The sequence below is a fragment of the Salminus brasiliensis genome, chromosome 16, assembly GCF_030463535.1.
Source record: "Salminus brasiliensis chromosome 16, fSalBra1.hap2, whole genome shotgun sequence".
In the NCBI taxonomy this organism is placed as follows: Eukaryota; Metazoa; Chordata; class Actinopteri; order Characiformes; family Bryconidae; genus Salminus; species Salminus brasiliensis.
Window position 1 is genome coordinate 5,412,628 of NC_132893.1, and position 25,869 is coordinate 5,438,496.

Genomic DNA, 25,869 nt, shown 5'->3' on the forward strand with positions numbered 1-25,869 from the left:
CATTGATTAACTGAAATTTATCAGATCAGATTTAATCACTGTTACCTTAAAGTCATCTTCCAACCAGGTCAAACCGACATAGAAATAATATTTGTTACTGAAATGGTTACTTGTGCGTGTTTCATGGCTCATCAAATAGAAGTTTTTAAAAAATCATCAACGTAATTCACCTACAGCTTACCTACAGCTTACCTACCTACATTTGTGACATTTGTGTATTTAAAGCTTACTGGTTCTCTTTTCTTCCTCTCCTTGCAGCCGACTAGGGAAAGCACCACTTAACCAGCTGATCTTCAGCCTCAGCAGGAGCAATTCAGCTTCTTCACACCATACAGATAAATGTAAGGGATGATGCACGTGTAAGCTGCTCCTATGTAACTGGCTAACTCCATCATTAGAGCCGACTCCCTGATAGTGCTGATTAGGCGGAAGATGACGTGAATGACCCAGCAGATCAGGAAAATAGTGGCCACTGCAACCACGCTCTTGGCAGCCCTCAGCAGACTCCCTGAAGATGAGCTGGATCTGGCATGGGTCGCTTGGACACCTTGTCCATGGTTTGGTACCACAGCGTTGGACCTGACAGCGGCTTCTGGTGAGCTCTGTGGGCGTCCTGGAGGAACTGCCGAAGTGGTTTTGCTGTTCTTGGCTCTTTTACCCACCATGATGTTGCTCTTGATGCGCTTCTGATTCTGCAGCAGTGTAACCGTAATCTGGATGCTTGCGAAAAAGATTCCAAGAATCGGGATGATATTCGCAAGAAGGAGGTACATAAGATCGAAGGTTTGCTTGGCTTCAAGGGAAGGAAACTCTTCCAAGCAGTCTGAGGAGGTGGCGTTCCTGCTGTTCTTTGAGGCCAGGAATATATGGGGAAGGCTGAACGCAACAGCCACAGTCCAGCTCCCTGCCAGCAATGCGGCAACTAGGCGTATGTTGTCCATCTGCACAGGAGCTCCTCCACGCTTCAGAGAACCCACAAGCTTCTGGTGCCAGAACACTGTGATGAACAGGGTAGTGAAGATGCTGCTGGTCTCTGAGAGGTCCGAGCAGAAATTGAAGACACTGCAGTACATCTTCCCCATCAGGAAGTTGTATGTAAAGTCCATCATGTCGGGCAGGTCCACCAGGTAATTGGTGATCAGATTGGAGAGGGCCAAGTTGGCGAACAGGACGTCGTTAGTTCGGAGCTGAGCTCTGGATTTCGGCAGAGAGCGAAAACCCAGCCAGTGGTTGCCTATGATCCCAGACACACACATAAAGCCTCTTATTACAGATTTAATCCAGGCCTGGGCGTCCATTCCACGTTCCATGGTTGTTCCAAACAGCACATTTGGGTGTCCGTGGCACAGAAGGTTAAGCCTAAGATTTATAACGGCCGACACTGACATCACCAGACACTAATTTCATCAGTGTGGCCATGGAGACAGCCTTTCAGATCTCCTCCCAGTTTGCATAAATGTAGATTGGGCAGATTTATTTCCATTGTCTCACGGCTCAACGACCAACCAGCAGCCTGCCTTATAACTGTTCACACTTTTCCTGCACTCACTTCGTCACTTCGTCTGAATCACCCAGCCTGTGCAAGAAAGATCATTACTGCAGAAATGCCGCTGCAGTCACTGTAGTACTAGACTACATAATACACTAGGATTGGAAAGTTTGGACACCCCAGTTCAAATCACAAAATGATTTTTTTTTCCTGCAAATTTCTGAGCATAATTTCTGATTTATGACAAATTAAACATGACAATATTAGATGTGTTACATAGCTTTCACTTACAGTGCCTATGAAAAGGTTCCCCCTTTAATTGTTTTTATAAATGGAATCATGGTCAGTAATAAAATGTATAAAAACATAAATATATTATACATGTATATTAATATTTTTTGGATATTAAGTGACTCTATGAGTATTCAGCCCTTTAACGTTACAATTGGTGCGAGTAGTCTCACAATTGGTAAATGGAGATCACCTGTGAATGTATAGCAACAGACTACCCTTCTAAATAGTGTGCCAAAAAAGACCACTACAATTATAAGTGCACTAGTATGTGGATTAGGACGCAGCCACTGTCTGTAAACAGTGCGGGTGTGCTCCTGGATGCGTCCCCCTCCATGGCAACGAGCTGGGAATCATGGGAATTATAGTTTAGCTGCTCCGTGGCTTCAGAGGCGGAGGGAGATTCGAAAAACACGGATGAGCTGTAAAGAAGCGCCGGCCAGCTCACTTACTGTGGTCTCACAGGTGTAGTGTAACAGTAGGAGTGTAGCGGAGAGGGAAGTGAAGGAACTACTGCGCGGAGAGTAAAGATTATGGCCGTTTGCTGCTCCGCTTCTATCAGAGTCGACGCAGCCGCTGACAGGCTAACCTGCTAACTGCTAACGGTACCGACAGGAGAGCGGCGCTGCGGTCAAACTGCGAGGTAAACCTGATTTCTGGCGCAAAAATAAACGACTATCGAAGTTTACGAACTAAAGTCTTCTGTTTATGAGCTAGTATTAGTATTAGTCTCTTCAGTGTCAGAGAAAGCATCGCGTTAAAGTTGTGGGCGGCTACGGTCCCCATCTCCTGTTGTTCAGCGCCAGCCTCAGCCTGCAGTAAAGGGTAGCTCGTCTTTCTCTCCGTTTAACAAACTCTGCATTTAGAGGAACGATTTATTACATTATTTGCTAAACTGAGTTCAACAATTAGAGGGAACTGACTTTTAAATCAAGGGAACGATTTATTAAACGGAGGCTCTGATTTCTAACATTAACGGATTGTTAAATGGAGGGAATTAATCGTTAACTCGAGGGAACGAATTATTAAATCGAGGGAACGAAATGTTAAATTCAGGAAACAGTTTATTAAATTAAGACAATAGGTTGTTAAACTGAGGGAACAGATTATTAAACTAAGGGAACGATTTATTAAATTAAGGAGACAATTTACTAAATTGAAAGAACAAATTAAATTAAACTGAACCAAAATTATTAAACTGAGGCAACAATTAGAGGGAACTGATTGTTAAATCAAAGGAAACAATTTATTAAATAAAAGGACTGATTTATTTAGTTAAAGGAACAGATTGTTAAACTGAGGGAATTAATTGTTGACTCAAGGGAACTTATTATTAAATTAAGGGAACAATTAATTTAATATAATTAAACTAAATTGAGGGAACAAAATGTAAAATTTAAGAAACAATTTATTAAATTGAGACAACAGATTGTTAAACAGAGGACACACTTTATTAAATTAAGGGAACAGACTGTTAAACTAAGGGAATGATTTATTAGCAAAGTACTTTTGTAAGTTGCTCTGGATAAAAGCGTCTGCTAAATTATGTAAATGTAATTTATTAAATTGAGAGAACAAATTAGTAAATTAAAAGAACAAATTATTAAATTAAATAGAAAAAAATATTACATTAAAAGAATGGATTATTAAATTCAGGGAACAATTTCAAAAATTGAGGTAATGGTTTATGTCTCTAAAAAAACTTTTTCTACCTTGATACATTTGGGGCTCTAAAGCATTATGTTAATGCATTACATTTTTATACTTTTTAACGTATATCTAGGTAGCTTTGTCTACTATGCAGCTAAACGTGCACATCATTTTGAATTTCAGATAGCTTACAAGGAAAAAAACTTGTCCAGCAAGCTTACCATGCTGATTTGCTCAGTATGCCCTTACTCATAACATGGATGACACTGATTTGAAAACCGAAGACAGCAGAGAGTCTGAACGTCCACTCACATTCTGCAAATATGGAGATAAAGTTCGAGGTCCTTCTGTCCTCCAGCATCAAACGAAAAAAGCCATGGCCCAGATTCTGTTGGCTTGGGAAGGTGAGACTGTTTTCAGTGTAATTTTAAAGTGGTGTTGGTTTGAGCCACATGCTTTAACATAGTTCTGACTTGTATTACAGTAGAAATTCAGCTCTTGGCTGTTTTTTTTAGGAGAAGGAAGGTGTCTTTCTTTTGGATGACAGTCGTATCAGTGAAATCAATCTGGTGTCAGGACAGACCAAGAAGAAGACCCCAAAACTGCAGCCTTTGTTGCCAAGAGTGGTGACGATGGCCGGGTCCCAGAATGGTGAGCTCTGAGCCCAAATAGTGTTCCTCAGCATTTGTGATGCATTTAAGTGTCTCATCTCCTCTGTTCTTGCCCCTTTGTATTTTGAAAAGGCATGTGGCTGAGTGGGATATTGGTCACTGGAGAGCTTTTTCTGTGGAACAAAGACAAAGACTGCTTAAAGACGGTTACAGCTGTGTCTGCTGTATATGAGCTGGCCTCTACTGGTAAAGGTGAGTGCAGTAATTGTAAGCTCTTTTCTTTTGTATGTTGAAATCTTTCACTGACCCAACTGTATCCCATGCTTGTACAGCACTGCGCCTTTCTCTGCTGGTCTCGGGGAATGGACAGAGGGTTCTCCTGGTTGCTGTCACAGGGCAGGTGTTTCTCTGGGAATGCCTTGTACCTCAAGATCTGACCAGCCCAAGAGACAGCACCATCCGGGGGCGCTGGAGTCAGATAGCGTCCTCAGAAAACACACAGCTGCCCTCCTCCAAAGACAAGGAAGCATCTATTCACTCTGTTTTTGTCCAGAGCCAGGTGAGAGCCAGGTGTCATGTTTTCCTGTTGGCTGTTCTACAGGCTGTTAGTCTGCTGTCTACAGCATTTTCTTGTTGTGTGCTCTTGTTCAGACTGTAGGTGACGTTTGCCTGAGTGCTTTTGTGTTCACCAGTGGAGAGGATCTGTTGGTCACCTTCTTGAAGATACAGTGGGAACAAACCTGGGAGAGCAAACTTAGGTCTGATTGCAAAGACATGTGGAATGCAGCAGTGTGTTGTAGCTTATAATTGAACTTAATGTAGATCTGTCTATATTACAGCTTGGAAAGATACAGTGTGCAGTGGGTCACCAAAACCTATCCACTCAAGCACCTTGTGCCTCCGTGTCGACCTGTGAAGTCAAGAGGAGCTCTGGTACCAGCTTTCTCACCAGATGGGCAACTGTTAGCAATAATCCTTAACCAGAAAGATCCAAGGGTACGGTACACAAGACATGGTCTTTAATGCATTATAGATGTATGTTTTCATAAGTTTATCCAAAGTTTTTTTTTTTTTTTTTTCTTCAGAACGAAGTAAATGAACATAATCCTGTACATTAATATCTTCATAAATAATTGTGACAAGTTCAGTAAGACCAGAGTTTTATACTAGTTATTATTGCCAAATGTACATCATAAATCTAACCAATCCTTTTTTTTTTACCTGTGTGACTTTTGTTTAAAAATTTAGATTTTTTTCCCAGATGCAACAAAAAAAATTGCAATAAATTGATAATTAACTTTGGTTCGGACCAACAGAGCAAAACTACAATTATAAATCCACCCTCAGACAAATGAACAATCTCTATAATCTGACCAGGGTGCCAAAACTTTTGCATTCGACAGTATAGTTTCTACCATCTTCTGCATATTTTCCATTATTCCTTACAGGCTACTCAGGTGTTGTTCATAAGCGTCCAGAACTTTGTGACGGTATCCAGCTCGCTGGGAGGATGTGGCAGTAAGAAGCTCAGTATCCCACCTAAGTATGTGAGGTAAGTGTGAACAAGCTGTCAGAGTTAATCCTCAAATGTCTCACCACAACGTTTAAGCCATGGGCACTTTTTTAAGTGTGTGCCATTGTCCTCAGGTCGTATTGGGTGGGCTGTGTGAGTTGGAGCCCAGGAGGGCTCTACCTTGCTTGTGTCCTGAAGAGAGGCTCCCTTCTGTTGCTGGCTCGCTTGGGTGGTCTGGTCTCTCTTTCCACCACCGGCTGTGACATTGAGTTTGGCCCAGCACACTTTCTGCCTCTTCACCCATTGGTTACTTACAGGTGAGTGGAATTCAGAAGATACTGCATCTCATATAGTTTGACAGCAGCAGGATATGAAATCTGTTTTTGACTTGATAATGTTCACAGAGTGAGCTCTTGCTGCTTATTTATTTTTCAACTGTATTTCATATCAGATGCTGATTGGCCGCTGGGATGCTGCTTCATTGTCTTATTGTCATATTCATGGATAACCCTCATTATGCAAAGTGCATTATTGGTGTGCTGGGTTCAGCTCTCCTTTTAGTCCAAATCCATTAAACTCATTTTCTTCTTACTGATAGATTTCTTGCTTTTCTTGTTCTGAATCCTGTCTTCTTTCATCATGCTTCCCTTTCTTCTTCCCCCACATCTCTAGTCATGTGCTCTCTCTTTTTCCCTCTTCCAACATGGTCATTTTGTACTCTGTTACATGTAAGTACTAGAGCAGTCATAATTTCTTGTCACTAAAGATACTGAAACACAATTTCAACAGCTGCACTGGTCTGAGACTGCACATTGATGCAGTTCTCCATTTTCAGCATGTTTCATTACAAAAATGTGGGCGCTTTTCCCACCTTGTGCATGCTCAAAAGCATGAAAACAGCGTTCTCTTGGATTTGGACTTGGACGTTAAATGTGGCTAATTCCCCTTTCCCAGACCTCCAGTGCCTTTACAGCCACCAGAGGAGGCCCTTTCCAGCTCCAGTGTGTCTCTCCGTGACCCGATGAGACAGCGATACTCTGTGACATGGCACCCACGTCTGCCTTGCCTCGTTATGTCAGACGGCTACATGGTGACCATGCTGAAGATGGCCAGCCGGCCCTCTTCTGCTTCGCTGATGAGTAGTCTCCTGCTGGACATGGCCCAGGGGCTGGAGAGAGTGCGCAAGGTCCTGGGGTCAGAGAAGGTGAGTTGGATAGACAATAAAGAAATAAGGGAGGTTATTTCAGCACTTAAAACTCTTGTTTCACTTATATGTGTGCTTTGTCAGCCCCAGGTCAGACCCAGACTGGAGTCTATGTCCACTTTGAAGTTCACAGCAAGTCTGTTGGCACTGAAAGAGAAAGAAACACCTGTATCAACTCTACCTCTGTTTCTGAAAGAGGGAGGAGACACAGGAGGCTTGAAACTGACAATTGAGAGAACGCAGGTCAGGCTTTCTTTTCTTTCAAAGTTATTCTTGGCAAGTTTAACCATGAGTTTGTTCTCCTGGAAACCTTTTACTTCCCTGTATAAAGACAGATCAATAAAAAAAATCACTTTCTCTTTGTGTTTCTCCAGACTGAAGAAGATGATGAAGACTCTGACATTGGTCCATACATGCACTCAATTATGGAGGATGGTGGGAGGCTAGAATTTGCCTCAATGTTTGACACCCTTCATGCCCAGCACTTGGCTGACCCTGAAGACTCTGAGCAAGGCTCTTCTGCTCTTCTGGAGGAACTGGCCATAGTACGGCGAAATCTGCTCACCGCTTGGGCCCTCGGGGTGTCCCATGGTGGCACCATGGATCAGAGAGAGCGTCTCCTGAAATACACCATCTCTTGTGCTGTTCGGCTGGCCGGCATGCTCCGGATCGCTGTCCCAGTTGTGCAACCTTACAGGGAGGATCGAGACACCTGGACCTCTCATGTATTTGACCTCCTTAGGTCTCTGCTCTGCTTCTTGCCTTGGGATTCCCCCCACAAAGGAGGCAGCAGCTGCTTTAGGGTCGTAGTGGACCTTGTCCAGCGTTTAGTACATTTCTTTTTACCCTTGTCATTGGACAGTGTTCATTCTTCTCAGAACTTCATGGCAGCTCTTCTGGTCCTCCAGGAGGCATCTAACAGTTTGGATCAGACTTATAGTTTACCTCAGAGAGCAGTGCGTCAGGGACAGGAGAATCAGCCTCCCTGTCCTTCTGACATGTTCTTTGTCCCACTGTTAGAGGAAAGCAAAAAGGCTGAAAGTGTGACATCAGAGATACCACTGCTGAACAGACCCTCAAACAGGTTCTCCTGATTTTTTTCAGGCCATTAAAAGAGTAAATTAAGCTGCTGTTGTTGTTGCTGTTTTCCTTACATGCACATGTTTACTCTTTTTCAGATTGGTGACCGTATGGAGGAAATTGTACAGGCAGGCTTTGGAGTATCAAGCGGAGTTATTCAGTCAAACAAACTTGGCAAGCCAGAGCAAGGAACTACAGAACATGTCAAGTATTATTTCTCAAATCCAGGAGGCTCTTCAGAGAAGTGGAGACCACCTGGAGAAAAGTCCCGCCCTGCACAACGTAACAGGTCAGACATTAATGATAATGTTGGTTAACAGTAGTAATTCTTGGCATTTGCAGTGGGTTGATCGGATAAATTGTGTCTACAGGAGAACAGCACTTCATTTTAGGTGAATACAGCAAGTGTGTCCAGGCTTGGCGAGTCCAGTTGTGGGCAGAGAGAGAAAGGGGTAGGCTTTTCATCATGTCTTGCCGACTTATGTGAATAAACGTTCCGATCCCGTTAGCTAGAGTTATGTTACATCGTCTTAAGCCCCTGTCATAGACACTTGTCCATTCATGTCAAGCAGTTGGTCCACGGACGAGTTTCCTGGAGACACGCTACTGCCTTGCTCTTCTGTTTGGCCAGCTGTTCCAGTATCGGCTGAAGGAGGCCCAGGCCATGTGTGACTCTTTGGCCTGGCGGCTACAATCGCAAAGTGGCCAAGTAATAAAAGATAAGCAAGAAAACAGTGGTAAGGGTCAGAGAAGTCACAGAATGTCGCTAGCTTAAAAGAAACGTTAATTATCCAATACAACATTCTTTAAGTGTGTGTTTGTGGCTGTATATTATCTGTGATCCTTAATTGACGGCCTGTGTGCTGACATTCAGAACATACCATGTCCTCATGTCCTTCTCTGTAGATGAAGCTCATTTTGAAGGCTGGCTCCCTCAGCGGGTGAATAGAGAAGCGGCCTGCGCAGTGGTGCAGTCTCTGGGCAGGTTCATGGCCTCCTACTTCACAAACCAGCCGCTTGCCATCTTCCCACCACACAACGTGGACATTTTGCCCCCTCTGCATATGCCTCAATGTGAGTAAGAGCTCATATGCTAACATACGAACATATCAAACAGACGTCAGACTGCAGCTAGCTGTTCAAATTCACATCGTGTTTTTGTCCTGTGTCAGTGTCAGGGCGGCGCATGGTGGCTCTGTCTCAGAGCAGGGTGGCGGGCGCAGTCCGATCACAGCACCTCTCGGAGGTGTGGACGGTGGACTATGCCCTAGAGCTCCTCCTGCTGGGTGGGCTGATGCCCGAAGCTGTGTGGCTGGCCCAGAGCTTGGGCGACTGGAAGACTGCTGCATCCCTTGGCCTGGCCTACACCACTTACTGCAGGCAGCACTACGACTTCAGCAGGTCTGCTTTGGCTTGCTCCAGCTAGAAGTCAGGGAGTCCTGGATTAGAGTCAGGGTGAAATTTAAGAGTGTTTTTTTATTTTAGGCTGAAATGGAAAGAGCTGCACCTCCCTATGGAACTGCAGCCTGGCTGTATTTTTCAGACTCAGCTGGAGTCACTAATAGGCTGCATGGCTGGATTTGATGGAAGTGAGACAGGTTTGTGCTGTGCTTGGTTTCAATCTTCACTGAGCAGAATACTGACTGGGACACGTGAACTTGAATTGATGCTTAGCTTCCCCTGCTCTCCCTCAGATACAGTGGAAGTAGAAGATATGGAGGTTCTGCAGGCGTCTGTGCAGGAGATCCTGAAGGCTTCAGTCATGGCTGAGGTGGATGTTGTCTCCCACCCCCTTACCCAGCTACTACACTCAGCCAAAGAGCACGCCCACTCACTCCCCACGCTTGTGCCTCCTGCCTTCTACCTTCCTGCACCTCCTCTGTATTGTCCACAGCCTGCTCGTAACACACAGGTACATGAAGTAAGCGTAGGCTGTACCTTGCTCAGAATTGTGGCTAAGAATGAATAAAAGCAGTAGGCGATCAGTTAGCTTTGTAAGCCCTTCAGAAAGGTTGAGCCACTGAACCAAGCAGGGGCTTCAGAACAGACACAGAGTCAAGTGCAAGCACATTGACTGGATACTAGCTTTCACCTATTGATAATTTTTGATGCATGAGATCTTGTGTACATATGTTCTTTTTAGGACTCAGTTGGAGATGGGGTGCTGGCTCTGGAGAGGGAGTTGCGTTGCCATGTTGCTGGAGTGTTGCAGCGAGTGTTGCTGCTGTTCAGAGCTGCCCGCTGCTCCCGACCCGCTGCTCAGTGGTACATAAGCAGCCTACGACGCTGCCGCCAGATCTTCCGCAAGGTAAGTGTTTTAGCTCTCATCTGGGCACCTCGGCTTATGTTAAAGGAAACATGCACCTTCAATATTGGCGGGTCTCATTTGAAAAATGCAGGTTAGGGAGTTGATAAGTGTGTGTATATCTAAATGTGTATTGAGACAGGGCTTAGTGAGGCATGTAAATGTAAATGTGTATGAAGTGTGTTGAATTAATTTTTACAGACATAGCTATCAATCTGTTTCAATCTGTGCTTTGCCAACAGGTCAGAAAGGGAAATGTTGAGTCTAAAGATGACATTCTGCCGGAAGGGTTGAAGAAGTTCACAAATTGCAGTGGATTTTTCCGCTCAGGGCACCGTAGCCATGAAGACATGGACGCTGTTTCTAAACAGACCATAGGTGTGTATGTTTTTTATAGGATGCCTGCCTGTCTGAGAGATCCTGTCTGAGACCCACTTTCTAAAAAGTGATAGGGTAAATCTGCCAGAAAATGACAGATTTTAGGATTTAGACATATTTATAAAATCTTAATCTGTTAGTATTAACCAGCTTTGAAAGGTTTAGATAACATGCCATTGGTGTTTTCATGTGAAGGGAGTCAAATTGAGTTCATATGATCTGTAGATGTGTGTGTGTGTTTGGTTATTTTTACTTTTAGTCTCTAATCCTAAATGTCTAAAGTGTCTTTCTTTCAGTGTGCTTTAGGGAGTTGTGTGGCTTATGCTGGATGCTACATGTTCGTGACCAGCTCACAGTTTCCTGTAGGAAGTACCAGACTGCTAGGAGGAAGTCTCAAGATGCTCAGGTGCACTCTCTGAGCACACACAAGTATATACACACATTACGTATTGCAGTGCATCAGGCATTTATCTCAGCAACAAGAGAGTTCTTGCTTTGAAAACTCCATACCACATTAGAATAGGCACACGTAAAAAAAACAGTCAATGGTAACAAGAATTTCTCATTTTGAAGAAAGTATGAGAGCTAGTTTGGAGAACAAAGCTTGGTTCCAGCTTTCTCCTGGACATTCCCAGCCAGCAGGTGGATTTGATCAGTTAAATTTTTAGCTCAGATCTCATTTAACATCATTTAAGCACTGATTTACCAAACCAGCTATTGGAGGAGAACTATAAATAATACTAGACTCCATGAGGAGAGCTTTTTTAATAAATACAGTAATGTAAAATATCTATTTTTATATGAATTTATTCTAATATTAGAATTAGAATTAGAGTAAATTAACACTTACCGCTCAAAAAAAATTATATATGCTATGTTTTTCAGCATGAACCGCTTTGTGTTGCAGGTTCCTGATGTTGGTGTGTCTGAGCTGTGTGAGGAGGCCCTGCACTGGGTCTGCCGCCTGCTGCCTTTCTCTCGCTTCCTCTGTGCTGAAGAGACGCTGCAGGACCTGGCCCTTAGCCTGGTGGCTGAACTGCCTCCTATTCCAGTGGTAAAAACTCACACATACAGTGTGCTCTTTGTATCTACCAGCGGCTCAGGTTGACTTCTGCATCATTTCGTGCTCTTTTGGCCAGGTGACAGAAACTGTGGTCAGGATGTTTCCAGACGAGGAGGAATCTGTCCGGGTACCTCTGCGGGACAAGTACAGCTCAATGATGCACCGATTCCGAACCTGTGTTGTGCAAACCTCTACCCCCAAACAAGGTAAAGCACAGCTGTATCTGAAGGTTTCCTGTAAAGTGCTCTAAACATGTGTAACTAACATGTACCAATATTATTTAATATATATATATTAATAATATAATATTATTTCTGTATAGCCACACAGCTAAGTGGTGGGGAGGAGGAAGAGGGAGAGACAATGATGCTGTTGATCCAGGACCAGCGGAGGCAGCGCTGCCGAGAGGAGCGGCGCTTGGCAAAGAATCTGGCCCCATTGGAGCGACATCTCTGGGAGAGAGAAGAAGGGGATGAAAAGGGAAAAACTGCCACAATATTGAGCAGATTCTCTCTGGGCACTAGCTTAAGTAACAGCACATTGACAGACTGTGAACGGCCCCTAGTGGGAAGCGAGGAGGACACGGCTGATACGTTGTCAGAGCCTTTGTCTCCGGACCTGCAGGCCAGGCCACTTTACAGGTAACAATTCCATTACTGTTACTGTTATTTATAATGTTCATTAATAGATGATCCAAAATGTCTTGCATGTTTGTAAAAGATTACTTTTAACACAGTTACTGAGAAGTATTAGTTGTTAGGTACCATGAAAATGCTAAAACCTAAGCTTGCATTATTTTAATATTTCCGTGTGCAGCTCCAAGTCACCCAAAACTCAGGACAGACTCGAAAGATCAAAGGACGAGAGAAAAGCACACAGACACCCCAAGTCTTTGACAAAAGAAGCAGTTCAGGTGTCAGTTACAGAGCAACGAGATGATAACGAAAATTCCTTACCAACTGTGGGAACGTGGGCTTTTGAGCTTGAGGATGAGGAGTACCTCAGCTTTTTGGAGCTTTTCTTCAGCTATGTGTTGGAGAAGGACAGGCTAGACACAGAAGAGTCAGAGCTGCCTTTGCTGAGCAGCTTTGCTTCACAGCTGCGCGAGAGGGAGCTTCACTCCGACACCTTCGACATGCTGTCCGCGCTCAAGCGGCGCAAAGCTGGCCGAAAGCGGGATGCGCTGCTCCCCTTGTTCCGTGCTGGCCGTTGCTTTCATATACTTCCGGTAACTCCTGAGCCAACCCCCTCAATTAGCATCGCTCCATCTTTGCTCAGTGAAACCAACACCGCTCGCACCAGCACAGCAGTTAAGCCCCTCCGTGGCAAACAACCAGGATTGTTCAGCCTTCTCCAGAGGGGTGGGCAATCGGCCAGTTCTGTGGTCAGGCCAGAAAGGAGCCACGTTGAGACCTTATTCCCATGGGCCCCACAAACGGAGTGCTTGCCCTTTAAGACTGTTACAAACCCTGATGTGGAGCTGGAGCTGGATTCCAAGCTGGAGGCCCAGTTTCCCCAGCTGGGCAGGCTGCTTGAATGGATGCTCCGCTGGGCAGACAGAAGTGTCCTGGTCAGTCAGACCAGCAGGAAAAAGCTAGAGGGTGCTCTGGAGCCCGTGGGCATCAGGGCCAAAGCCTCGGCTCCTGCTGTTCTCTTGGCTCTGAGGCTGCTGGAGAAGAGGTATACTGCAGCCCTGCAGGGAATTGACAAACACTGTACCCAGACGAAGGTGAGATGATCTGTTGTAACTATGATATGATGACCTATGTAGAACCTGTAGACATGTGGAATATTCCAGCATAACAACATACTTTGTACTGCAAAGGAAGCAACATGTTTTTCCTCCTGGCCCAGGTCCTGGAGAGCGAGTTCTCTGTGACTCCAGTGCTGCAGCCTGAGTCTGGCTGGAGGAGAGAGCGAGAGAGCAGCGTTGACACTGGCTATCCTGCCTCAGCAGGGACTCCCATCACCCTGCCTGATCTAGAACCTCAGCAGGGATGCAGCTCTAGGTGAATGCTCTTTATATTTCTTTAAGATGAAAAATGGCTCTTGTTTTTTGTCTGCAGTGATTAATCTACAGCACTGTTTTATTCTGCAGGATGTGTGAGCCTGAGAAGATTCAGGACATCCAGAGCATCTCTCACTTGTCTGGACAGGAGGACATGACCTCTGATGCTGAGATTAAAGAAAAGGAAACTACAAGAGAGAGCGAAGTGCTTCGTATGTCTGAATCGGAAGGTGAGAATCTTTTGAGAGTTGCCAGCTTCAAAGGTCAGAGCACACAGTTTGAGGATGTTTCAATGTGCGGGGCAGTGGTCCTTGAAGACCAGGGTAAAGAAACACTGTTAAATATATTGAGCTCTGCTGAATAATCAATATCTCATCGATTTATGTTGCTGTTTCTCTAACTTACATTTGTAGAAAACAGCAGTGTGGTGGAGACTTTGGAAGCATGTTTATTTGGGCCAGACATTTCTGTTCAATTTCAGACCCACAGCAGGACACTTAGTGGGTCTAGAGAGGTGAACACAACTGCAACACCGGTAAAACTGACATACCAGGCAATAATATAACACTGTGGTAAGTTTGTAACTTTAACAGTTTATTGTTTTCTACCACAGTCTTTGACATTGGCAGATTTAGAGTGCCCGAGGAGAACTGACGACCCCAAATCCGATTCAGAGTGAGTGCCCTCCACTTTTAAACAAAAGTTTTGTTCATTTATATAATACAACTTTATATAAACCACATATCTGAGCCTTGGCAAAGCTTCAGCTGTAGCTGCCGTACTCAAAGCTATCGGTGTCACTTGGCAGTGTCTGTCGTGCAGGTTGCCATGGTTTGAGTGTAAACAAAGCTGTTCCCCTGACTGTGTGGTGCAGTGGCTGGGCAAGCTGAAAACACACTGAGAGTTTTTTTGTCTTTGATGTCTCTGTTGCAGCTCTGAGGGAGGTAGCACACTACACCGTGCACCTGTAGAACCTGAAGAGAAAACAGCCTCCAGGCAAGTACAGCCCCTTGGTTTAGTACTGAAATCAATCTAATTTAGATCTCAAGCCACATTGTATCTCATTTGCATTCACCCATCTTAAAGCTACCTGTGAGAGTTTTAAAGTTTTTAACATTGAACATAAATACAGCAAAATGTATTCTTGGCATCTATAATAACAATAATAATAATTATAATAATAGTATAAATGTTTTATGTGTGTTATGTCTATCATTCACTTAGTCCTATAAGTAAGGACCCAGAACCAGCATCTCCTCAGCAGACAGACCAGCAGTGTACACCCATGTCAAACCCTCCAACTGCCCCTGTAACTATAAGCCATCCCCCCAGTGAAATTCTGCCTCAGAACGGAGCAAATACACACTCTGACCCGGTCAGACAGCTACTCCAGGATGAGCTTTTTAGATTAGTGCAGGTGAGTGGAAAACGTAAATGGTATACTTTTGGTTATTTCGTCATTTTTGTATGTAAACAATTTTTACATGTTTTATTTTTATTTTTTTATTTTTTCAGTTGCAGCAGATCAACTTCATGAGTCTTATGCAAGTTGTGGGAGCCTCCTTTACGAACCTGCCCCTTTCCCAATCCAATCCGCTGCTGGCACAGCTCAGTATGCCTGCCTCCCAAGGCACTGCACCTGCACAACCACAAGACCAAGCCAGCAGGCCAACTGTAGCACAGTTTGCACATGGTCTTCAAACCGTGAGCACTCAAACCTCTGAAAATATAAGACAAGGGAACGCAGACAAGCCTGCCGCTGAGCCCCAGAACAGGAAAATCAAAGCTGCTGACGAGAAGCCATCCAGTGTGGAAGCAAAACCTTTACTGAGTCCTTGTGCAGAAAGAAGTTCTGTTATTTCAAAATTCAACCCACAGGTAATGCTCTCACACTCTTACAAATAAGACATATCTCATCTAGCTCTGTAATATAATCTGTAACATGTTCTTCTGTTTGTTCTGCCGATTGTAGGAAAACCAGCATCTGACCATTCGCTCAGATTGGTCTGTGGACGAGCAGACAGAAAGAGGACATTTTATTCCTCCTTCTCAAGGACTTCTCACCACTGTGGAGAATCAAGCTCCCCTGCAAGCTCTCTCCAGAGACAGGTCTAATGACCGTTCCATCTTCAACCTTCCAGACAGGACTGCTCCACTAATGCAGGGGCTGAAGCTTCTCCAGCTGCCCCCTGCCCAACCATCTCTACTGCAACCCCCTCCCCCAGCCTCAGTGAGAGAGGCCTGGGGCCCCCAGCCCCTTAACCTCAGCCGTAGTCAACATGAACCAAGCGTGATTAGGAGAGTGGAGGAGGACAGGAGCAGGAGATGTGCTGAGCCCACAGCACCACCATCACATTTAAACCTTAACCTGTACAACCAACAAGCTCAACCACAATATCCTCAAGTATCATCAGGGAAGGGGACAGTGGGAGAATCCCTTCGCCTGCCTCCCGCATCCCACGCAGGGCTCCCGCTACTGCAGTTTCCTCCTGCCTCTCAAACTCAACCCGTTCAGCTGCCTCAAATACCCCACTCTGTTCTAGTGAAACAGTCTACGTTGGGCCCTACAGCAGTAGGGCAGTTCCCTAGACTTCAACTGCTGCACATTGAGCCTGACCCACCAAGTGTATGTAGTAAGCTTATGTACACTCCACACCAAATGCATTTCCAATCCACAAGAAAAATTGACGATTGTTAAAATGTTTGCAGTGTTTTCAGTGAAATAATATAGTATATAAAATGTATAAAGTAGCTTAATATATTACTTCTGTGCAACTTTTCTGAATGATTACGGGACATTTAAGCTGTGCAAAGTGTCAACAATAATGTTAAATATAATAATTAATTTAAATGAATAAAAATGAACAAATAATACCTTGCATTTCGAAAATAGTGATGAAATCTTGAACCATAAACCTTCAAGAACAATGACTGTAAATGGACAATTACAGTGTTATTATTTACTAATATATTGTTGTCCTCAAAATACTTAAAAACTAAAAAAGGGTTTAAGCATTTCCCTGTATAAAACAATGTTATATTAACACACGTGGCATGTGTAGATATTATTATAAACTAGACCCCAGCAGTTACTTTATAGGTACGTTTTAGATATTTCAACTTTATTGAGAAGGACAAGGTGTTATTAAATGATACACTACTGTTTACAGCCTTTTTATCAGTTAGAATTGTTTACATTTTGAAACATGAGGCGTTCTGGATATAAATTGTATTATAGATTTTAATAACTACAATAATAAAAGGTATTATTATTAATGTTCTACAGTTCAGCCGATATATATGGGGATAAAGGCACTGCTCATTATTCCGGGCACATGAAATTCCTTAATTTATCCTCCTAAATCTGTAAGGTTGCACAGAATTAGTAAGTTACAAACATATTATAAATTTTTTTACAGTCAAATTTGTTATATTCAAATGTATTTTGTGTATATATATATATATATATATATATATATATATATATATATATATATATATATATATATATACATATGTAGTGTGTGTGTTTGTAAATGTAAATATGTCTAAAACAGTTGTGTGTGCTGACTGTAGCGCTTGCCGAACACTGCATCTCCTATGCGCGTTCCTCGTTTGATCCCGCTGGAGGAGCTTACACGTTGGGCTGCTGGGAGGAAACAGGGAATGGACTCTAATCTTCAGCTACTCAAGGCGGACATACTTCCACCGAGAAAAAGCACAGCCATACCCTCCAGCAAGAGGTACCACAAGTGAACACTTGGCTTGGTGTTTGCATTTATACATTTTAGAACACTGTTCTAGGTCATGTATGTATTGTATCATTGTCTGAGGGATACGCAAGTTTGGTCCTGGTGAACTAACACTCTGGAGGCTTTAGTTAGAGTTTATTACTAATGTGCTCCTGAAGGCCTTAATGAACTAGATCAGCTGTGCTTGATTAGAACTGGAACTCAACTCTCCAGTGTGGTAGATCGTCAGGGCTTGACGTTTTGTAGTTTCTGAATTATGCAATATATAGGATATACTGTATCTGCATTGCCTTTCTTGTGTCCGCAGGCTCAAAAGAAGAGAGCAGAAAAGAAGAGAGGAGAAAAGGAGAGAGGAAAAGGTGGTAGTCACTTTCAGACCAGACGACTCTATAATTCCTCCATCTCAGGTACAGCAACCTGTATCTTCATTAGTAGAACATCACATGGTCTTCAGTGGGAAGTTGAGCTGGATTTTTTGGGTATTATTTTGAATAATTGGGGACTGATGAAAAAAGAAATCACTATCACATAATTAATTTGTTGCTCTCCACACTAGGGCTGTGTTTTGGCATAAACCTCACAATACAATATGCATCATAAAACAAAGAGTTGATTAATTTTATTATGATAAATTGCAATACTATAAGCAAGATGATATATAGCGATAAAAATATATATATATATTTTAGGAAAACTGTCTTAATGTAATGCTACCAGGGTTTAAACACAACACAGAATGAACTACTGTCTGCCAGCAATCGTTGAGTTAATTAAAAATCTGTGTTTTTGAGAATCAATACAGTCTTGCAAGATAATATCTAAATGCTTCACAATATCTATATATATTTTCTTACACCCCTACTCTACACATTATTTTGAATGGAGTATGTTTTATGTTTGCAGCCTGAAGAGGAAGAACTTACTCCAGATGCAGGCTATGCCGTTCCTTTAGGTCAGTACATTCACAGAGGCAGTGTGTGCACTGTTTTACTCTTTGTGTTCTGAATACACACACAATGTTCTCTCTCAGTTCACAAAGCTCTTTCGTTATTGCATGATAGGTTCCTTTGACTCTGAGCTGACTGGTCGAAGGCTGCTAACCGAGGCCTATTCCACATCAGCAGAGCTTCATGCGTTTGCTGCCACACAGAAACAACCTCCTGAAATCCAGGACGCTTGCACTAACACTGACCCAGGTGTGGGATACTAAGACAAAAACAAGTACTTTTATTACTATCATACTTTGCTGACGTTTCTAATGGCTTTGTTCCCTCTAGCTTCACCTCACACTCTCACTGATAAAGCTGTTTCGGCCCAGCTTCCTCTGCCTCCTGGCCCGGCACCTGCTCGTAAGTTCTGTCTTACATCAATACGTGACATATATTCAGCCTGAGAGAACTTGCTCCGTACCCTGACACCTCAAATAGGAAATCAAACCAATGTCTGTATTTTCTGTGTTGTGAAATGAAGGTGTTCCACACAGTGTGGCAGGTTTGAAAACTGGTTCCAGCTTTATTTCTGCCACCCCTACAGAAGACAGATGTATTGATGTGGCCCCAGTTGTTCCTCCCGATGTGTTCCTCAACCAGCGCTTCACTAGAGAAGAAACTACCAAGCAACCAGAGTGTTTAGGCATTGCAGGGACCAACGTGGTAAGCAAAGATCTGTTGTTTCACCTTTGTCAATTCTGTAATGTGAATCCAGGGAGGATCTCACAGTGACTTTAAGAAATAATACAGTGCATTTGGAAATTGACACCTCTTAATTTGATTATTTTGATACAGACTTATTAGATTTACTATATAGACAAAGGAATAGGGACACCTGTTCATTGTTTTTGCAAACTTAATGAATCCTGCTTTTGTTGGATTAACTGTCTCCACTGTCCAGAGTAGAATTTCTTCTAGATTTTGGAGGCGCATTGCTGTGAGGATTTGAAATCATTCCCAGCTCCTCTAACTCATCCCAAAAGTATTAGATGGAGCATCATCCATCATTCCAGAGAACACTGTTCTGTTGCTTCACAGCTCAATGCTGGGGGTTTTAATTTCCCTTTAGCCCATGCCTGGCCTTAGGCATGGTGCCATTCTATCCTATTCTATTGGCATTAGAAGGGGTGTCCACAAACATTTGGACAGATGGTGGATAATAAATATACAGATGTGACCAAAGGAAATTATACTCTGTAGTCCAAAATATTACTCAGCATTGTACACCATAACCATCTGTTTAAGAACACAGCTGGCCGGAGGTTCATCAGTGTGATTGATCTGGAGGACGACAGTCTACCGCAGGACCTGCCACCTTCCCTTATCCTTGCACAGGCTGCATCAGCTTCTCCACCTACATCTGCTCACCTTCACCTTCTAGCAGCTTGTGTGACCAACTCTGATCCCACCAATGCAGAGCCCCATACAGAAGAGCAGATTGTTGAACTTCCTGGTATGTCTGTTTTTACTGGATCAGTGATTTTGTTTGTTTTATTAAGAGGTCATTCAGTACAACAGACGCACACATCCTTGGTGTCTCTTACTGTTTTCTCTTTCTATAATTTTTTTATCTGTTTTGATTTTCCAGGTCCTTCTACAGAGCCCTCTCCTCCTGCAGCTGTGAGTGTAGAATCAGAACCTGATGGAGATCCAGTCACCCTCAGAGTATTGATGGACCTCAAAGCCCCGGGGAAGGCTTTGTCTGCACAACGGCCAGTAGACCCGGCCCCGCTGTCTCGCAACCAAGTCTCAGCCCGTCTCAGAGAGATGGATGCTCAGTTGGCTGCGCTGCAGAGCATCGCTGACCACATGGACCAAGAATTTGCCAGTACCAGGCTGGTGAGTTGAGTTGCATTCACGCCCACTTTCAAGAGTTTGCAGTCTGAAGCAGGCTACTTCTGTAGACACGGATTTCATAAAGCACCATTAAGTGGCTAGCTGTGCTAACCCAACCCTGGTCCTGGAGGCACACTGCCCTGCACATGTTAGTGGATTCCCTGCTACTCTGAAAGGGCTTGTTTAATAAGCTGTGCCTCCAGGAGCGCCGTTTAGTGCATAGATTACTAGCGTTTCCGCACAACACAAAAAGACTGGAGTGTTGCAAAAAGAGGACCTGTGTCTGTGGTTAAAGGCGCTAAATTTAAAATCATCCACCGAAATGTCCATACGTCTGCTCTTACCGTATTGTGGAGGTGAAACTCGATTAGGAGTCTCCGTTGAAGCGAACACTGCAGGTTCCATCAAGTTTAAAAGCCTAAAAGCTAATTTCACTAGCTAAGAGCTAGATGGTCTTCAATGTGCTCATCAGTGTTTTTTGTTTTTTTAGTTGGTGAATACCATAGAGACTCTGGGTCCTGCGGTGATGCCCAGTGAGCAGGATGAACCTTATTCTAGCACTCTCAGAGTCCTAAAGGAAGGTTAGTTGGAAGTACTTTTCGCTCCACTATTGTGAATGTATTTAAACTGTGAACAATTATTGAGACTATTCAACGATGATGCTGATGAGGTGTCTTGAGCGTAAGTGCTTTGCGGTTAGAAGCTAGAAAAGACATTTTAAACCTGTCTCCAACATCCACCCCAAAGCATGGTTCCCTCTACCTTCACACATCATCAAAAGATGGAATTTCTAGTCTGGCTGTAATGTAATGGTGAAAGAGCTGATCTCTTTATGATATGCTTCTAAAACTTCTAACAGCGAAGAGTTTCCGTCACATGGTACGTCAAGTTGATGAGCAATCGGACATGGAGGAGGAGAAAGAAGAGCAGATGGACGGAAGGTTTTTGTCCTCTGCACTGAGTGATAATGTTTCCCCTGGCCTGGGGGGTCACTTGTCTCTCCGCCCACTTGCAACATCCACCCAGAGCTTGGTCAATCAAGTTCACACCTCTCCTACAGGTATGTCATTTAAATAACTGACTTTATCATCTAAATTACACTACTGGTATATCTTACTCTATTGTATTCTCTATTGAGTTCTTTTTTTCTTCAAGTGTATGGTGTACATTACCTGTGTTCTTCAGTTAAACTGAGTGGTCAACTTGATCCTGGTGTTGTTTCAGTGAAACCAGAGCAGCCTCTGTGGAATGCCAGACAAGGTGAATGGCCTGTATAGTGCTCTCTATTTCTCACACCTGGTTTTTATTGTACAGTGCTTTTGCCTTGTTATTCTGTTCTGTACCAATATCTTGGATTATGTTATTGCAGAATTGGTTGATTCGTTGATGGAGAACTCTGGCATGTAAGTAGACCCAAAGCCCTTGTCAGTGGTTTCAATTTAATACATTTTTCAAGGGCTAAGGTTTTGAGAGAGGACACACAAGATATTTCCGTCCTTTGTTCTGCTGTTCTTAGTCTCATTTCTATAATTGCTATACAGGCTTTTGTAAATAAACAACAAAATACCTTTATTTATCTTTATTTGCAGGCCAGCTGATGAAACCTTGGGACTAAGTGGGCTGAGTGATGTTGCCGACATCTTGGGAGATTTAATGAAGAAGGGCGCGCTCTCCCCTTCGGCACTGCACCCCTCTCCATCAGTGGCCAGGCAGAGCAGGTGTGGTCATAGAGCTTGCTTAGCTCTGTAGTCGTCTGTTCAGTTGAAAGTCCATCCTGAGCTGTGAGCTTGATTTCAGCTTGATTTAGTTTGAAGCTCAAACTGAATTTCATGTATTATTAGTATGTTGTTGTTTTTGTGGTGATCAGCAGGCTTGAGAAGCAGCAGAGGAGAACTTCGGTGGACGATGAGAGGAGTGAGTTGAGGACCTGGATGAGGATGAAGCAGCGTGAGAGACTGGTGGAGTATCGTAAGCAAAGGGAAGAGAAGAGAGAGAGGGAGCGCAAACCTTTCACCCCTCCAGTCTCAGTGGTAGATGTTGACCTTTTCTGTTTATTTTACTAAGCATTTGTAGTTGATGTTTTATTTTCACAAAACGAACATCCGGGCTTATTCGACAAGTCTAAGGGTGGTTTCTGTTTCTACCATTGCTACTGTCATGCTGCTTACTGTACTATGTAACTCTGGTTAATCAGGCAGGAAAACTCTCAGCTGTGTGATGTTGCGTAACCATATACCAGTCATATATGTGTAAAATCCTGTACTATTACTCCACTGCCTCAGTCCACATACTTCTTTGACTTTTAGTGACAGTTCTGTATCTCTCAGCTTGTTCAGAAATGCAGGTGTAAAGTATGTCTTTCAGGGGTAGCTTAAAGCGTGAATTGCACTTCCTGACTGTAGGGGGAGCCCAGGAGCAGGAAATGCTCATTCTCGCATTATGCTGCTTTAATCGGAAATTAAAGATCAGCAGTACTGTGTCTTGTATTGTAATTGACACAGGATATATGACAAGATGTACATATGTAAGAAACTGTACCATTGTTTAATCAATTTCATCTTTTTCTTGAAACCCTTTACAGAATCCGTCCTCCAAAGACTTAACAATCAACAAGAAGCTCAAAGAGGAGAAGGACAAGTACGTTTTTATGGAAATTCACTTTTTTGCTCACATTGTCCTTAACGTCAGCTGTTTCTACTTAACGTCAGCTGTTTATCTTCTAGGATAGTTCTGCTGGAGCACCATTCCCAGAGAGCCCGTGAAGCCTGCAGCCTGATCACAGACCTGCTTACTGCGCCACTCCACCTCCCCACCGCCTCAGTCAGCAGCACTACCATGAACCAGACTCAAGACACTAGGCCAAGGTGAGCGTGCACTCTTCCTAAGAGCCAATCTCATTCTAATCCAGTCTCGTAAAACGGTTTTGTTGACTTCCTTCTGAACTTATTACTGAACTAAAGAACGACATATAAACTATAGAGGAGATTTGTTTAATGTGTTACAGGAGCTGGAACCAGTCTACAGCAAGGAGTAAGAAAAGCCCCAAGGGGCAAAGAGGGCGGACACGCTCCGTCTCAGCTCTTGGGAGGACTGTAGTCCTGCAGCGGAGAAGTGCATCAGGGCCACCTGGGACCCTCAGCAGCAGACTTGGACTCCATAGACCAGGTTCTTTTATTCTTTTCTGTGCTAGATATTAACCTATTGTTTTCATCGTTTACATGTTAAATATGCAGGTTTGATCATTATTAGTCTTATAAACAGTTTCAATAGCAAAGATATAAATCTTTCTATTTAAATTGTACAGCGTTTGATTGCAATTGTAGCTTATTTTGGCTACAGAATCATTGTAAAAAAGTCTAAATACAAAAATGCTTTTTACACAATAGTGGAGTCTAGACAATTTAAAATATTCTACGTTTTATTTTTAATCTTATATTTGAAAATAGCCTGAAAAAATATATATTTTTAAAAAAGTTACTTACTTTCTTGAATATTATTGTAATCAACATATTAATGAATCAGGGTACATTTACACCTCTAATACTCCTATCCCCTTTTTGTCAATCAATATAGCAAGCGCACTTCCTGGCGATCGCCTGTCCCAGGTCACGCGGCGGGGCATGCTGACTGACCTGAGAGGTCGACCGAGGGTGAAAATGACAGCTTCACGTAAGCTTTCCTCCAGATATGTTTATGATAATTGAACAGATCAGCGTACAATTGAAACTGTGATTTTGATGATGTCTCTCTCTCTTTATGTTGGTAACCTATAGGGCCCCATACTGGCATAAACAAGTCCCCAGTAGAAACGAAGACTACGAGACAGCATGAGTCATTCCATCTGGAGGACACAGATGAGCGGGAGGTGGTGAGCCCATGGGATACACCCGCTGAGATCTGCAGAATTCTTGGGCTTGAGGGATATGACAAGGAGCAGGTAGAAATTCTTCTAGAAGGTAGAAGTTCTAGAAGAAGGAAAACAAATTCTTAACTTTAATGGAAGTCAGTGTGAAAAGATTTAATTTTTTAATGCATTGTTGGCCCATTCAGTATGAAATTTGGATGCAATGTACAGAACAACTACCAGATTCACATTACGCCAAAGAGAAAAGTGTTAAAAAATTGAGATACAAGGTTTTTGCCTGACAGCGACAGATAACATTCAGATTAATAAACTGAAAAAATACTGTTAATTCACCAGTCTCTACTGCATTTACACTCATTTACACTGAAGCTATGAAGAGTGTTTCAGCTTGGACTGCTTTTTGAACGAGCCAGTCACAATCAAGGTTGTTTGCATATACATTATTATTGCACAATAGTAATAATAAAAAACTCAAATTTTAAAATATTCTAAGAGATGAAGAAAGATAATAGTAATGGGAAAATGAATTTTCATGTAAAAATGAAAAACCTACATCCACCTGCTGGGCTTACGAGCAGCAAATCAGAAAGGGGGTCTTTGACATATGCCTTAAAGGCACAGTCATTAAAGCTGCCTGTTTAATTCTAGTGGAGTCATTTTCTTTATTGTGTCGTTATTGTGTCTCCAGTTCTCTCATGTGTATTTTGTACTCACATGCCGTTTGCTGTTGTTCTGTCCAGGGTCTGAAGATGGATGATCAGGAAAGGCTGGACACCCTTTCAGAAAGCACAGGAAGCATGCTGAGTAAACTGGACTGGGCAGCCATTGAGAGAATAGTGGCTGAAGAAGGAGACGTTGGCTAATGTCTGAGTGTTATTCTTCTGTTATTGATGATATGTTTGGATGTTTTTTACATCTTACAGCTGGGATGCATTAGTAGCCATGGCCATGAACAGTTAAGTTTTAAATCAGGTACTTTACAAAGTGCTGGATATGGAGATTTCCTTTCGGTACTGTTTTTATACTGAATAAAAATATATTTATTTGATCTGACCTGGTACTACATAATTATTTTCCCCTAGATTCAGCATTAACCTCTGATTTTCACACATAATGGCTGAACAAGCCAAAAAGATCACAGTGATCTGTAAAATTTGTCATGTTTGATATGCCTTGAAATGTTTTCATTTTTTTATTTAGTTTAATAAAATTTAAATGTATTAATAAATAATAAAAATATACATTTCTTGTATTTTTGTCTGCCTTTGTCTGCCTTTCAACTGAATGAAAAGTCAGATTATCCTCATTTGCTCTCCTAGTCTTGATTATGTAATTACTGTTATAATAAGTGTTATGTCACACCCTGTGATCAAATTACACATTATTCTGCACATTTAGACAATTTTAGACTATTCCTATTTTTCTGAATTTCTGTATTGCATGGCAATGTTACATACATACAATATTATAAAATACACAAATGATAAAAGTATAATTATTAATAACTGCAATATGCAGCATTTCCACTAAGAATTGTAGTTTGTTTAGAATACTTAGAATACCAGAACCAGCATGGATTATAATGTTTTCTTTTTATTGTATTGTATATTTGTACATTTGCAAACTAGCAAAGGTGTGAAAAGTATTCACATTCATTACTCAGGTAGAAGTGTAGATACTAGGGTTTAAAAAGACTTTTTAAAATGTAAGGAGTAGAAGTAAAAAGTCGGTTGAATAATAATTACTCCAGTAAAGTATAGATGACCAATTTTTTCCCCCCAAAAGTCCTCCAGCGTTGCTGCTTCCCGTTGCTGAAGGACTTTTATTTTGACCGG

The 25,869-nt window shown here is 42.7% G+C and overlaps 2 protein-coding genes across 10 annotated transcripts; one reads left to right on the forward strand and one right to left on the reverse strand.

Annotated features, from left to right (window-relative positions):
- Positions 1-299: 299 nt before the first annotated feature.
- Positions 300-1,298, reverse strand: ora5 (olfactory receptor class A related 5). Its single transcript, XM_072659118.1, has 2 exons — positions 669-1,298; positions 300-557 (listed from the first exon to the last, which is right to left on the reverse strand). Exons 1-2 carry the CDS (start codon positions 1,296-1,298, stop codon positions 300-302), a joined length of 888 nt encoding a protein of 295 aa, XP_072515219.1.
- An 886-nt stretch (positions 1,299-2,184) lies between these two features.
- Positions 2,185-25,286, forward strand: cplane1 (ciliogenesis and planar polarity effector 1). Of its 9 annotated transcripts, none has more exons than XM_072658465.1 (54): positions 2,185-2,423; positions 3,614-3,834; positions 3,946-4,081; positions 4,174-4,293; positions 4,374-4,600; positions 4,693-4,799; positions 4,881-5,037; positions 5,490-5,593; positions 5,689-5,871; positions 6,509-6,758; positions 6,843-7,001; positions 7,133-7,842; positions 7,937-8,127; positions 8,210-8,290; positions 8,411-8,575; positions 8,745-8,912; positions 9,011-9,239; positions 9,324-9,436; positions 9,533-9,750; positions 9,982-10,146; positions 10,386-10,521; positions 10,818-10,927; positions 11,429-11,575; positions 11,661-11,790; positions 11,907-12,225; positions 12,401-13,313; positions 13,439-13,593; positions 13,683-13,822; positions 14,006-14,106; positions 14,206-14,267; positions 14,526-14,588; positions 14,817-15,009; positions 15,108-15,470; positions 15,565-16,218; positions 17,169-17,335; positions 17,652-17,751; positions 18,248-18,296; positions 18,406-18,540; positions 18,622-18,693; positions 18,815-18,996; positions 19,579-19,786; positions 19,922-20,172; positions 20,660-20,750; positions 21,029-21,229; positions 21,394-21,429; positions 21,539-21,572; positions 21,759-21,887; positions 22,037-22,199; positions 22,751-22,806; positions 22,893-23,033; positions 23,174-23,334; positions 23,743-23,838; positions 23,943-24,106; positions 24,775-25,286. In XM_072658465.1, exons 2-54 carry the CDS (start codon positions 3,754-3,756, stop codon positions 24,895-24,897), a joined length of 9,609 nt encoding a protein of 3,202 aa, XP_072514566.1. In that variant the 5' UTR covers positions 2,185-2,423; positions 3,614-3,753; the 3' UTR covers positions 24,898-25,286. The 9 variants fall into 9 exon arrangements, with proteins under 9 accessions (XP_072514566.1, XP_072514571.1, XP_072514572.1 ...); XM_072658470.1 differs by having other exon boundaries at positions 23,943-24,037; XM_072658471.1 differs by having other exon boundaries at positions 23,943-24,034.
- Positions 25,287-25,869: the final 583 nt, after the last annotated feature.